We start from the raw sequence: 15935 nt of genomic DNA on the forward strand, positions 1-15935 counted from the left end.
CAAATACGTTTATGTACACATCTCTGGGCCTGCAGCAGGGTGCGAAAAGGTTCAGGCGCCACAAAAGAAATAACAAGACCACAAAATGATTATTGCAACGTGTTGTAGTACTGACAAATTCTAGTATAAATTACAGCCTACTGCACAGCATGTTGAGCCCATGTGTGCCTAAACTCTGAACTATGTATGTGTAAATATAAATGTAAAAACATTTCTTGCTTGCTTGTTAATTTGTTTCACGTCAATAATAAATGCAGATTAACGCGGGTAAAAAAAAGGCAAATCAAACAGCGCGATGCTTTTACAAAATGCAGGGATGTTGAATGTGGATGCCACAAAAACATAAGCTATAAGTCAACCGTGCGTGAATCACTAAGCACATTAAGCATGGCCAAGTCCACAACAACTGCCTTTGACCGTCTGTGGTCTAGGTGATGTCCACAGAGTATTCAGAGACAAGTCTCTGCACCCAGATCCTTTTATTACACGAAGGCAGCCATGCCAGCAGAGTTTAGGGCCCTCTTCTCGGCAGAGAAAACGGAGTTAAAACACTGGTGAAAGGATACACATATCTACCAGGCTGCAGCAATAGTCAGGGTATCCTCTGTGAGTATGATCTTTATTTTTCATACTGTATTGTATCACTCGTAAAACAGAAAAAACGTTTAAATAAATCCTTGTCCAGTGTTTGCAGGCCTGATGCTTGACATTGAGCACAACAAAATAATATAATTTGTCGACCTATATGTGGAACTGCAGCTACAATCTGAATGGGAGCATTGTATTCAGAGGACAAGCAGATTCTTCAATGCTTAAAGCCTGAAGGTCACACGCAATGTGAAAGTAGCTTAAAGGCGGCTGGGTTTATTGTTATTGGGGGTAAAATCCGCTCTGTGGTCGCCTTTCCAACCTTTATCGCACTTCACGTGAAAACCCCTCAGGCAGTTTACAACACGCAAAATGAAGTTAACATTCAAGTCTTAAAATAGAGGGAAAATGTGACATTTCTGAAATAATCCGACGCACAGTTTAAACACAACTAAAACAAATCTCATCGAAGCAATACTCAGCATTGGAGTGTTTACATTTTTTTATTAAAGTGTTAACTTATTATTTAGGCGTTCACTTTTTTAACCCCCAAAGTGAATGCGACCTGTTGATTATCACTTATGTGACTGTTTCTTTTAGGTTGTGTTTTTTTTAATTTATTTGTTATCTCCTTTTGTGCTAAAGACTTTTTTAAATGAGTATTTGTCATTATTACAATAATTATTTGTATCGTTATCTCCTCGATCATTTGTGCACTGTTGTTCTAAAATATTGGAAAATGTTTTAGGTTCTGAGCATAACGAGCAATCATAAATGTGGTTAGCAAAACAGATTATTCACAGATTCTGTTCAAAAATTAACATTTTAAATGACAGATGTTACAAATAAGAGTTTTAAGAGAGCAAACATCACTGCAACTTTAATGGTCGAACTGCTTGGCCGGTTTCTGCGTAACAGCAACAACAACTAACTAATAATCTATGCACCTTATTTTATGTTATGAAGCACCAAAACCTTTATGTAGATATATTTTTTTTCCAACACAGTCAAAACGCTAAACCTTATAAAACAGTCCTGGCAGAAGAACTGCATTCACGTATCAAACTAAAAGTGAAGTCGTTTTTATTCAAACAAGCAAAACAATTTTTTAAAGAAAAAAGGCCAACTAATCACATGACTGAATAACCAAGCCATGTATCTGTTTTACCCTTAAAAGGCTACTACACATTTACCTAATATAAATGAGAAGCTACTTCTTAATGTCGTTATTTACTTGAAATTATTTCAGAATCAGAAACAGGTTTATTGCCAAGTTCACATACGAGGAAGTAGCCTTGGTGTAAATGATGCATACATAAACCCAGTTAAAGAAGATACAGCGTAAAAAAAAACGACCAAAGAAATCAAACTAGTATTAAAAACGATTAAAAAGAAAACCTAGTATAAAGTTACTGCAGTAAACACTGAATTAACGCACAAAACAAGACATGTGTAGCCTACCTACTCACAAATAGGTGTTGTGCCAATATTGTGGAAAAAGGCACAGCCTAAACAGCTAAATAACTTAGGCCACTAACTTGACCATAACTTTGTTTGGGCTCCCCCATATCTTAAGCAGCTATATGATGCAGTCTGCGTTTGGCAGTAAAGCAATAACACAAATACTGAAGAGAAACGCTGCATTCTGAATGCATAGAAAACTCAGTACAGCCTTTCAAAATAGACTGAGCAATAAACACTAATAGTCAGTGAAGCACTTGTGGGAACGATTTTAAACTGAGAAAAATACACAAACCTCGAGTTGGGACAACAAAACCGAACCATACGAATATAAGAGTATAGATTCAGTGCGGATTACCATAGTTAAATAATATTAAGATTGCGCAAATATAAATGACAGTTGGTCACAATAATTCCGCAAAAATAAAATACAAGTGGTGGTAAAGAGACAGACAGTTGTTGATTGAATAACCATCTCTTCGCGTTTCTTTAGCAAATTAAATGTGACTGCCTCTCGTGAACCTTTATTATGACTGCAGTGGTGTGTTCGTGTTGCAGTGATGCGGTGATGATGACGTGACAATGATGTAATGGGAGGGCCCATTAATAGATTCACTCTCATGTCACGTTTCACGTACAGAGGCCTTGGTAATGGTGGTTAGCAGTGCTTTGATAGGGTCAGTTAAGCCTTTCCTTTAATAAACAGCCTGACCACTGGTGACCTGGTGGCTTCAGAACCTTCAATTCTCAAAGTATTAGAAAAAACAAGAAGAGTATTGGTACATATAAACAATGACCCAGATGGATACACACACACACACACACACACACACACACACACACACACACACACACACACACACACACACACACACACAGGCTACCACTGTGCAAAGACACACACAAACGCCTACAGAATATCTTGTAATACGCACAAAAAGAGCCTGTTTTGGCGTTAGAATTGCATTTTGAACAAAGTAAAGGATGCATATTGAATTACTTCTGAAACATACCAGACAAAGTTTCCATTTGGTCCAAGCTATGTTAACTCCTTGACATGTGGAGGTTTGGCCTGTGTGCGTGTGTGCGTGTGTGCGTGTGCGTGTGCGTGTGTGTGTGTGTGTGTGTGTGTGTGTGTGTGTGTGTGTGTGTGTGTGTGTGTGTGTGTGTTTGTGTGTGTGTGTGTGTGTGTGTGTGTGTGTGTTGCGTGTGTGTTGCGTGCGTGTATAGGCTATGCTACGTGGCTAAGAAAGCTAAACATATGCTCACAAAAGAAGATGTGACTAATAATGAAGACAACTGCAACATAAGATACAACATAAATGCAATTTGCAATTTGATTTACAATTAAAACCAAAGAAGACAGAACATATATATATTTTAAAGCAGTGGGTGGCTTTGTTCTGCTGGCTGTGAAACATTTTATTAAATATTATACAACCTTTGAAGCTACTTTATGTAGACACATTTACTACTAAATGCAGTGGAACGTTTAATTTAAAGTAAGTGGGGTACTGCTTCCTGGAAAGATATGTATGAGTATATTAACAAATACTTTGCTCGCATGCATGGTCGATTCATAAAGTGAGGAGAATTCAGTCTATTTTAAGTACAAAACACGCATAGGCTGATCCCTCCATCACTGCAGGTAGCGAAAAAACACTGACGTTTCCAAAGTAAATCCTATCGAGCCCTCTTTAAAATTCAGAATATAAACATGAAGCCCATACACTCGCAATTAAAAATAACACCTCAAAAGTAGAATTATTCACATGATGCACACACACTTGTCTTTAGGTAGTTTCAAAAATGATCTTTATTTACAAATGTGTTCATCTGCAGATCACGTATCCGTGCGTAAAAGATGGCTGGTGCAATGCGTATTCCTTCAAAAACAGAGATAGTTTTCAATATGTTAAATCCGAAATTATAGATAATATTTAAAGAAATATTATTTAATTGCTTAGGTATTCAAAAAATAATAATACTGATTTAGATCTATTGTCCAGTATAATATCCCTTAGTGATACAAAAACAGGTGTGACGAAAACAGAAATCACTTTAACAGTTATATAGTTAAAAATCAAAAGCATAAAAATAATCGTATCCACAAACATTTCTTTTTCAGGCTTTTGAAGTAAACACATACTGGCACCAAATGCGGAACAATTCTTGTCCTCCACAGATTTTGGGTGTGGACGTGGCCCAAAAGAGCAGAAATAATGTTAGTTTGATTATTTAATTAGATTTACAACAAATTGAGGAAAAAACAGGCATGTCATTCAATAACAGCAATAAGGAAATAGACATGCAAAATTAATATATTTCGCAATACCATATGATTAATGTTCATTCCGTCCGTAAACATGAACTTGACTGTCTGCTTCCACATTGGGCCTACACCATGCAAGCCATAAAACAAAATACACACACAAATATACAAACATATTCCTGTTTAAACAGTTTTTACTTTTAAGTTACAAACAATAGGGTGTTAAGCTGTTTTATCATCTGCGGCTGCAGGCCAACAGGGCCTGTGCGCATTTGGAGAATCTCAGTATCTAAAATGCACACTTAAGTCAAACGGATAATATTTGAATCTGCAATGTATTTTCAGTTCTATTCATATTGTTGCATTTTTATTTGATAAAACTACAGCCTCGTATGTGGCAGGAATATAATCATTTTTTTATACATCTATAAATACAAGTCCATGCCACAAACCTAAGTGTGTGTGTGCTTTTGTTTTGCTGCATTATAGTACAACATATTCGGTGCGCTGCTGGTCATGATCAAGTCCAAAGGTCGTCAGTATGCGGAGAAAGAATGTTCGCGCATTATCAATCTCTTCTTCTTCATCCTCCTGTTCTGAAACCATATTTTCACCTGTTGGTCGCTGAGGTCCAGTCTTTCTGACAAGTCCTTCCGTTTCTGCCTGTTGATGAATTCATTCATCATAAATTCATTCTCAAGTTCAGCCAGCTGCAGCTTGGTGTATGGCTTTCTCTTCTTTCTGATTTTCACTTGTGACGAGCACCATGGGGCACCTGATGGAGCAGAGGTAGAAACAAGTTTTATACTTTAAATTAACACCAACGTCAGGAACAGCGATACATACTGGCTGGATTGACAGCTCCCAGTGGCACTGCCTGCAGTGTTGCACAAGACTACAACAACAAAAAACGGGTTAACAACATAACATTAGTGGGCTTGCCTACTGTAGGCCTACATAATGCAAATATGGATAATATCACCATCAACCCCAGCTATGGATATTATGGGAATAATAAAATAATAATCATGCCACAGAAGATACACAGGCCATAAAGTAATCATAGTAATTTTTCGCTCATTTCAGAAACTAATATAATAATATGTTTTAATGGAAAATGAAACTATCTTTTGACGTAACAAGTGGTAGAAGCGTAATTAACATGAGATAAGGCACAATAACCACTGCTTGTATATTCTATATTGAGATACAATTGTATAAAATAGTTATACAACAGGCTACTTTACCTTCTGCAAAAGACGTCCTGGAGCATGTGTGACTGGATGATGGTTGAATGGGATCCTGCTCCTGTTTGGTGCTGTTCACATTAAGTGGACCTGCTGAATCCGGATCGAGCTGGGCCGCAGAACCGTGAGACCGGCGGTCCAGCTCTGAGAACCCGCGGTCACTGCCAACATGATCCCCCACATAAGCCTCCTCTCGCCTCCCAGACTCCTCTGTCTTGTGGTTTGTGACCTGAAAGCCCCGAACCGTCTCCTCCAGATGCGCCTTGATGTGGCTGCTGGACGAGTTCGTATTTAAAGACAACGAGTTGGACAGAAACGGAGGACAGTAGCCTCCAAAGGCGCGGCTCGGTGGCGGTGCTGCTGGTCCAGACGTGCACGAACTTGAGGAAATCCACGGGAGCGTGCACACCTCTCTCCTATTGTAAGGGATCTGCAGCCCGGGTATGTGGGCTCCATTACCGCGCAAGTTGGAGAAATACAGCGACTCAGGAGGAGTAAAATTCAGCAGAGAACCAACATAGCCAGGATTTAAAGGATTCCGCTCACACATCTCCATAGAGCCTTACTCAAACGCTTCTTGCAAGCCTGTTAGCAACTCCTGAAGAATAAAGGGTAGGTAATTGGTGATTTGTTAATACGGCATCACGTGATATGCAAAATATGTTGTTCCGCCCCACCCTTGCTCCCAATACTGCAAAGCAAAAATACTCCATGAGCACATATTTTGGTATTGAGTGGGTGGGGGATGAAGTTCAAATCCAACCATCTGTTTAGTCTGGAATAACACAAGAATATTTGACTTGTGTCAATTTCAATGTCAGAGGCTCTTACTTCCAAAAGTAAATGCGTGGAATCTCTGGTATCATTGAAGAATAACAAGGTGTCTGAGTGGATGGACCCATATAGAACCAGGGTAAATGATCCTGAGCCTTAAATGCACCACAGGAGACCATCTCCCATATTCAAATTTATCATGCGATTAAATAAGCTCCATGAAAAAGGACATATTCCAGTGCAAATATTATAATTATACAGAGTAAAATGTGAAATCTAACGTCAGTGTTTTCTTGCTTTTACTGAAAAACAGTGCAATAAAGACAAGTCGTAAAATAAAAATACATTTTCCCCATGCAAGCTACACAATGTAACAGTAAGCCTCACACTATTACTTTGTTGGACATTATTGTTGTGATGTGTTGTTTTCCTTGTGGTCACTCCTTTGTAAACAATGTAACCTTCATACATGTCGGCCTGCAATACTGAGATTTATAAATGCATTGATAAATATCCGTATTTCAATAACTCACGTCTTCTTTTAGAGAAACTTGAATTAGTGTTAAATGTTTTTTCAGCGTTCACTACATGTTGCTTTAGTAACACTTTTATTTTTAAATAAAAATAAATACAGTCCTCTTCGCAGTTAGGTTGATAGGGCCGTGAAAAACGATATTTTTTTCCAAATAAAAGAAGAAGAACCATAAAACAGTCATATCTGTAAAAAGACTTATGCGTGGCAACCTTACTTTACAATCTCGACATCCAGTCAAATGTTAGCACCTTATAAAATGTAATAATATTTAGGCCTAGTATCTTTAGACTACACTATCTCTACAAATTGTATAAGGATTACAATTCTCGGTAAATAGTGATCAAAGTGCAGGAGTCCTAGGACTATTAAATATTGTCAGTGCTGCTGCACCATTGGGGACACTTGTATCTGGTAAACGGAACTGCTATTATAGTGATGATTATGAAACGCACAACTGCGTTTCATAATCATCACTACAATAGCGTATTTGGATAATATTTCCAATATTGCATCTACTATACTCGAGCTATTGTTCATGGTATGAATTGTTTTCTGCAGTGCAATGCCTCCCTGAAATGTCTTAGATCAGGAACAAGTGAGATGTGTGTGTGTGTGTGTGTGTGTGTGTGTGTGTGTGTGTGTGTGTGTGTGGGGGGGGGGGGGGGTGTGTGTGTGTGTGTGTGTGTGTGTGTGTGTGTGTGTGTGTGTGTGTGTGTGTGTGTGTGTGTGTGTGTGTGTGTGTGTGTGTGTGTGTGTGTGTGTGTGTGTGTGTGTGTGTGTGTGACTGTTTTTTTGCTTGATCAAACTATTATTTATATATATTTTGATATTTTTGGAGCCAATCAGCCCCGAGACACCGATGTTAAAAAGATGATTTTTTTATGGCTAAAATAGACAAGTTTAACTACCACAATCCACTATCATATGAGAAATGACGGCTGTCATCCAATAGGTGGCAGTATACATTCATATGGCCTCCATCCTGGATGCTGCCTGTACTCTTCTTGTTAGTCAGTTACTTAATTCCGCAATTAAACATCAGCAGTTTCGGTCACTGCTGGAGTTGTGTGTAGTTTTACTGCTTTCAAAGTCTTTGTTGCAGACTGAGCGACTAGTGTGTGCACTGTGCCTTTATTCAGCAGCCAAGGTAAGACAAGTGCCAAAATTACAATAACGTGTATTTCTTTTGCAAATTGCTGTTGATAGTGTCTTTGAACTAGGGGAAACAATAACAAAACAGCTGGCAAAATAAGTATTTTAGTGGGATTCATTTCAGAGAATAAAAAAAGACTGGGATTCATTTGAATCAAAGATGTAGAAATAGATTTATAGAAAACAATAATTGTAATAAGACTGACATATTATATTATACAAGTCTGAAAAATAAATACTGCATATACTAAATAAAAACAAAGAAAACGATATTACAAAAGCATTATAACTAAAGTGACAAAGTATGAATAAAGACGTTTTAGTTGAAAGCTTATTTTTTAAATAGTTTCGTTTGGAACCTCTGTTTTCCATATTGAAACTATTTTCAAAAGTTTATACAGTGCGTTCTCAATATTCAGGGCTGAAACAATGTAAAAGAGACTGCCAATGAGCAGCATGAATACAATTATGTTCATCGCATAAGAAACTTGTGGAAAAACGAATCCAACAAAAAAGGAAATACACGCAATCCCTGTCAAGTTTTAATTGCAATAACTTTCAAAACGTGGTTGTTTTAACAAAACTTTGCGGGGCGAATGCGTCCAATTTCCCCTCGATAGGTACAATAATGAAAAATGTTGTATTTTGGGCATTCAGGCTTAAAATGCTGCTGTACGTGACGTTTAACCATTAACCTTCAGATGGGCTCACACTATCACAAAATTAGAAGTTTTAGTGTTCCGTTTTACTGTCATTTACTGCTCTTCGTCCTTCATGTTTAGGGTGTCAGGAACCAAATTGAGGAGCCTCAGTCTGGTTGTTTTCCAGACTCTTTGAAGGAACATATCCGCCGTCTATTGTCCTTGGTAATAAACTTGCAGCTTCCCTCGTTCAAGTTCTCTTGGCTGAGAAAAAGCTGCCTTGTATCTCCAAATGTTGAAATCTCCGTGTTTGGACTCAGTGGAAGCACACGTGAGTTTTAGTTTAATTCTGTGACATATTTCACAAGACGTCGAGGTTACAACAAGCAGACTCCCTGTTTACCTTAAAATATAAATTGGTTTTGTAATTATTTTCTAATTATGTCTATGGGCTGAGGGAACATTTGAAACCCCGTAAAGCTTAATTCAAAAGTAATATGGCTCTTCAGGATTTTATAGAGCAGGATTACAGATGTGTGAAAAAATGTTCAGCTGCACCAATGTATTGGCTATATTTAGTAGCCACGTTTTCGACATTTAAATGTCAAAAAGGATAATTTGTTCGGTTGTGGATTGGAAAAACCTGACAAACAAAAAGGCACTTTCAAAACGGAATTATTTAGAATAAATATGCTGTAAGTGATGAGATTTTACTAGAGAAAAGTTGAATGCAGGCCTGTTAATTAAATTCCACATTTGAATTAAAGAATAATTAAAGTCTGAATGAAACTAAAGTCAACATTTCGGAAAGACATATAAAGATTGACCAACTTTATTCACTGCAGGGAGAACGTCTGTAAAATAGTTAACATTTATTAAATACAAATTCAAAGCAACGTAACCAGATGATACACTAGTTAATAATCTAAAGGTTGAATTGAGGAAATATCGTAGCTTTACGCTGGAAGACATTAACGCCAAGGTCGCCTTAAAAAAAGCCACTGTTAACTTCTTAGCAATGGAGAAGCTTCCCAAAGTTTTGCTTAAATACCAAAAGAGTAAATTATGAGTAGAATACTTGAAAATAGGCATAATGTGTTTGCTAAAATAGTAACCACTTTATAACTGTTGCCGAATGACCAGACCCAGAACTTAATATATTAAACATGTAGTATAATGATATAATAAGCTCATATTATTAAGTAGTGCGGAGGTACACTACGTTTACTATTCTACAACCGCCTTATATCTGAAGTGACGAACAATAAAACCGTTTAAATAAAGCAACTTTAAAAATATATGTATATATATATATATAGTTTTTGTTTGGAGCCTTGTATAACAAAACCATATTCTTCAATACTCAGGGCTGAATATCAAAAAAATAGTCTGAATGCGTTAGCCAGCATATTAGACATTCATTTCTAATTATCTACATATTAGCAGTAAGTTATACGTTATCGTTAGTCTATATTATTAAGAAGTGCTACAGTATATTCATTTGATTATTCTTAACTTCGTGCTCACCATTAGTCTCTCAAGCATGTCCCCTTAACAGTTAACGGAGAAAAGCAGAACATCGACATCTTCAACCAGTTTACACAACGTGAGTTATTGTTGAAGTTCACACTGAAAAACATAGTTAACCCACTTTATTATGAGCTAATAATTGCTGCCTTTGCTCAGTGTAATGATACCCTTTATATCGCATCAACATCATTGTGCTATTCCCAGCAGAATCATATTCAAACTGCGTGTCGTTTTTAACTTACGAAGTGAGTTGGAGGGGAAATACATAGGCAATTGATTTAATTGTGGTCGATAATGAAAAAGTATTGTATGCCATCCTGTGAGGAAACATACCAAACCTTAGACCTTTGTTAATGATTCATTTTTAGGACTCAGTGGCATTTTCAGATGCTGGATGTAGTTTGGGCTCTGCTCTGTTATTTGGTTTGTTTGCATTCACAACACATGGCCACTAGATGGCGCTCACACTTAAGGAAAGAAGTCTGGAGGCTAGCAAAGGTAGTACTGTCCTAACAATGCACTAGCATGAATCTGACAGAAACAGTTTACTTTAGACTAGCATTCAACACTGACACATTTGATGTATGCGGTTAAATTATATGGCTCATTGTGGGCGTTTATATTTAACTCATATGCACAATACATGCAAACATGTAGTTGAACATTTGCTTACAGTTTTTCTCGATTGCTAATAAAAGACTCTTTTTAAATTGCTCAGTTTCTCAGAACACTAAACACAATTCACAAAACCACAGACCCAAAGTGCAAAACACCTCATTTCTCCTGCTAAATAAATAACTGCCATCAAGACTATATAAAGACTTACCAAATGCAAACTTTTGCACCAAATATAACACACTTCATTCATAATACTAGATTGTTTGACCACCTAACTACACACTGCAGAGCACAATCTAAAGCACTTTCATCTGTTATGGGCTATGCTCTGTACATAGAGGTTTCTGCAGAGAAAGATTGCTAGAGTTTACAGAAATACAGTAAATGAAGAAATACAAATGAGTTGTTGAAAAAAATCATATTTTATTCAAAAATAACATTGTGCAACATGCATCTCAGCACATAGTTAGTTACTATGCTTTGGATCTCTCTAAGTGGGATGCCCTGTTTGCCAAAACCCAGTTTGTAACTGCTGCTTCCTGTGCCTCATTGAAAATCCTTAACCTTCCACCTGCACCTCTTCTTTTCTCAGTCCTTCAGATAAACAACAAAGATATAGTGGTTGGTCAGTGTCTGTGTCTACCACAGTAAATTGTGCAGGATTTTTGTACAGTTATAGTATGCAACATGCCAACAATTCAATTAGAGTAATGAAGTAAATATGTTTCACACAACAGATATAAGCACTGATATATCATGAATTATGCAGAGCTAAAAATTGGTAACTAACCTGTTTTCAAGTCTAAGTGTCCGGATTACAGAGGCAACAGTAAATCGGTTTAGATTAGGCTGAACCCTCTGAACGTCCTCTCTCATCGTCAAACCATGGTTGATAACATTTCATTTCATCAGAGAGTACTCTTCCTCCTCCTCTCACTCTCAGTCCAGCTCTTCCTCTTCCTCTTGCTCTTGCTTCCATGTTGGCTTCCATTGTTGCTGTAAGAAAGTACTCACCTGTGGTCTTTGTATAGTGCTAACATCCTGATTGATGAGCCAACAATTATGCGATAAGGTGTTTGGTCAGGTGGAACGTGTTTCTTGATCATTGGTCCATGTGTGAGGCATTTTGAATATCAGTGTTTTAAACCAGCTAACAAGTGACTTTATGTCAGATTCCTGTGTCTTACGTGGAGAAACGTGTGCAGTGGTTTGCAAAAAGTGCCATGTTGATTTGAAAATTGTTTGAAAAGCTGAAAACGTGTTTAGAGTTTTGGAGATTTGAGCCGATGTTTTGCTCTTTGAGTGTCAGTTAAAATAATTGTGCTTCATGTATAATTTTAATGTGTTAGCAAACGAGAAAAACTATAATAAGCCTACACGAAGTAGAAGCATGCCTTGTACCAATATATTTAACCCTCCTATTGTCTTCGTTCCCCCCCCCCCCCCCCCTTGATTTGACCGGTCCTGTTTTAACTGCTATTAGCCTACATTAACACAAAAACCATTAATCATCACCAAATTTCATTTAACACCCTTTCAAACTGTACATATTGTATCAGACTACTGATATACATGAAAAACTGCAGTAAATATACAAAGAACAGACACTGAACATGTATTGCGTTTGCCAGGTGTGGGGGGATCGGCACATAAGAGCGGGATATGTGTGAAATTGTTCTGTGTGTGTGTGCCAGGTGTGATTCACATGGGGGGATTGGGCACATAAGAAGGGGGAACACATCTAGAGTATGTGTGTGTGAGTGTGTGTATGTGTATGTGTATGTGTATGTGTGTGTGTGTGTGTGTGTGTGTGTGTGTGTGTGTGTGTGTGTGTGTGTGTGTGTGTGTGTGTGTGTGTGTGTGTGTGTGTGTGTGTGTGTGTATGTGTGTGTGTGTGTGTGTGTGTGTGTGTGTGTGTGTGTGTGTGTGTGTGTGTGTGTGTGTGTGTGTGTGTGTGTGTGTGTGTGCGAGTGTGTGTGTGTATGTGTATGTGTGTGTGTGTGTGTGTGTGTGTGTGTGTGTATGTGTGTGTGTGTGTGTGTGTGTGTGTGTGTGTGTGTGTGTGTGTGTGTGTGTGTGTGTGTGTGTGTGTGTGTGTGTGTGTGTGTGTGTGTGTGTGTGTGTGTGTGTGTGTGTGTGTGTGTGTGTGTGTGTGTGTGTGTGTGTGTGTGTGTGTGTGACCGGGTGTTACAAAGTTGACTAAATCATCCAAAATTCAATGAAAGTGGTGATCAGCAAATGTATATGCTCAAATGTCTACTGTGAAGGATATCATAAAACTGTAATGCAATCGAATGTAAAACAAAAAAGTTATGATTGATGAAAGTATAAATCGGTCAGATTTGACCCGAAGACAACAGGAGGGTTAAATATGTTGTACAGGCAAATACAGCTCTAGTGGCATTTTAAGGGTTGTTTTCCTTATTGTATTGTATGTATTCCGTTTTTTTTAACAGTATAGTTGAACGATGCAGACTTTTTTTGACAATAATGAAATATATAAATCTCAAACAACATTTTTGTTAACTGTATCTAAAATATGAATTGAGTGTTTTCACTTCAACAGGCTGTTCACAAGCAAATCATACAACTCGACATTTCTGATTTTACATTATGAAAACATTCAGTAATGACTATATGTCTCTATGGGTTAAAGGAGGGAAACTGCGTAGAAATAGCGTGCAAGAGGAATGCAAAACATACAATTAATTCTGCAAACACAGACTATGTATTCAATTATTAGTATTGAGCTGCACATATTTACATACCAATTTGAACCACAGTTCATTAGATACACATGTAAAGTAGGATGAAATGTCAGTTTTTTTTTTACTGTAATTTAGAAGTCTGCTCATGTTGTTGATTTAGGAACTGATCTTCATATCTTATCATTTCATGTCCATAACAAATCTAACAGGAAATAGTTTGATTTTATCGAAGTGATCAAATGTAAAGGAATGTAATGATACCCTGTGTTCTCTCCAAGTAAACTTGAGTGTAGTCGGATTAAAGATAACAGGTCGAAAACCCAAATCCTAAATCTAAAATATTAAGTAAATGCACACTCTCCTTTCTGTCTCTTTATCCACATGGTTCACTGGTCTATAATGCATGTTGTTTTGTCCAAATAATTTCAGAGATTCTTGATTCAAGAAATATAACTGAGCTGCAGATGAGCATCTTCAATTGATTGATTATCTAAAAAAAGAAAGAAGGCCACTACAAATACATCTTTAATAATCATAGCTTGTACCATTAGCCTTGTAAATAATTTCTGGATCAAACAATTGCAATGAAATGTTTTTTCAAAAGACTGAAACATGCTTCTAGGTGCTTTTTCGTGTATTTATCCAACTCACTTAACATTAATACCTTCAGCTACATCAAGGGATAACAGAGAAGCAGTGTTACAGTATGTGGACACGTAATGTGTGTCAGTTATTCTTTGCTAAACTTTACAAAAGTATGTTAGAAGGCAGATGACAGCTGAAATGGCTCCAATGTTACACCATATAACATTTAATGTTTGTATTTTGGCTACAGGGGAAGTATCAGTTGTTTACGTCGTGTGATTTTCGTTTTTTGCATTTTCTGCTGCAGTTAATAGTAACGCAGAGGACTGCCAACATCTAATTTTGTCCACATTTGTGCACTATTGGAGTTTTGAGGAGCATAGATAGTTATTTCTATCAAATTCGTTTTTTTTTGTCAGATAGTTATCAATCACAACTGGTCCAACTCAAATCAATACTGCAATTTCTCGAAAAATCAGACCCATCACCAGCCCAACAACTTTTTGTCTGTACTGTGGCACCGCTCAGATCACATCCATTTAAATAAAAGTTAAAAGAGTCACCAACAGTACTTTTGGGGTATTTCCAATTACAATAGGGGTCTCAATACAGGATCACAATTTGCCAAGACAACACAAACACAGACTCTCACTTAGAAATCAACACCAGTCTCTGTCAGGTCATAAGAGCAGACCATCGTGGTCACTGATAGATTTCTGCAACTCTAAGTTCAATGACAGCTTTTCTTTCTATTGGGACGAGATGTTGACACAATCAAAAAATTAAACAAACGCAGCATGTTTCATAAATATTTATAATATGGGCTTTTACTGCCATAAAAGGATATGAAAATTATGTTTTGGGAATTCTGAATATGGTTCACACTTGTTGAATTGGATAATATTTATTTTTGACAATACTATGAAGCTTTTTAACATTTCTATCCTTATTTGTGCCTTGTTGAACTCTCTCTAACCGAAATCATTTCAGGAAACTGATGAGGGAAAAAGGCCTGAGGGAGTCCCTCACAGAGATGGTACTATTGTCATGGGCCCTAAATCTACCCCTTTACAGATCAAATGGTAGCACTGTGCCTCAACTTGCAGTTCTTCCAATGGCCACTAGATGCTGCATCACACCACACTGACTTCATTGAGGAGGCTGAGAAACTCCCCCCACATCCTAGTCTAATGGGCCTCTGATATCAGACCTTCACAGAAGACCTTTGACATGTCACAGTAGGGGAAGCACAGGCGATAATATAAATTAACGATGGCTGAATCCCATTTAACGGCCTCAGTTTCGGCTGCTTACTGGGACACTTGAATATAGCAAAGCCTTTAGATACAAGTACACCATGTGTATTCCCTATAATAAAGAGACAATGGCTATACTTGTACTATATTTCAAGACATGGCACATCCTCGGTCAACACACTTATTTGTATTATACCTATTCTCCTGACTGTGGGCGTGTTCACACTTGGATTGATTGACATCTCTACAAATCTCCAGTTAGTTTTGATGCACCTGTTAGAGGGGACAACTCAAACTTTCATCACTTACAGGTAGAGCTGTGTAACTTTAATCTTAGCCCATCCTCTTCCTACCCTTTTTACAGTGTTGTCACAATTTTAAAAAGGACCTTTTTGGTTATTTAAGAGGATCTAATACGCATTAGATTTTCTTATTTGGTAAAAGCCTTTTTATGCTAAATTCCCATGGCTTTACGATGAACATATGATATAAAATACATAAAGTTTCTAAAGACTGATTTGTCACTAAAGAGTAATCACCTTTTTATCACAACAAAGCATTAGAACCA

General features: G+C 37.4%; 2 protein-coding genes across 2 annotated transcripts in view; one reads left to right on the forward strand and one right to left on the reverse strand.

The window, feature by feature from the left end:
• The window catches only part of atp5mc3a (ATP synthase membrane subunit c locus 3a), a 287504-nt gene that overhangs the window by 149511 nt on the left and 122058 nt on the right, over window positions 1–15935 (forward strand). The gene's annotated exons all lie outside the window — the stretch shown is intronic.
• On the reverse strand, window positions 3969–6128 carry hoxd12a (homeobox D12a). Its single transcript, XM_079662966.1, has 2 exons — window positions 5569–6128; window positions 3969–5096 (listed from the first exon to the last, which is right to left on the reverse strand). The coding sequence occupies exons 1-2, from the start codon at window positions 6122–6124 to the stop codon at window positions 4858–4860; spliced, it is 795 nt and encodes a 264-aa protein (XP_079519092.1). The 5' UTR covers window positions 6125–6128; the 3' UTR covers window positions 3969–4857.

This window comes from Notothenia rossii (genome assembly GCF_949606895.1).
Source record: "Notothenia rossii genome assembly, chromosome: 2".
NCBI classification, from domain to species: Eukaryota; Metazoa; Chordata; class Actinopteri; order Perciformes; family Nototheniidae; genus Notothenia; species Notothenia rossii.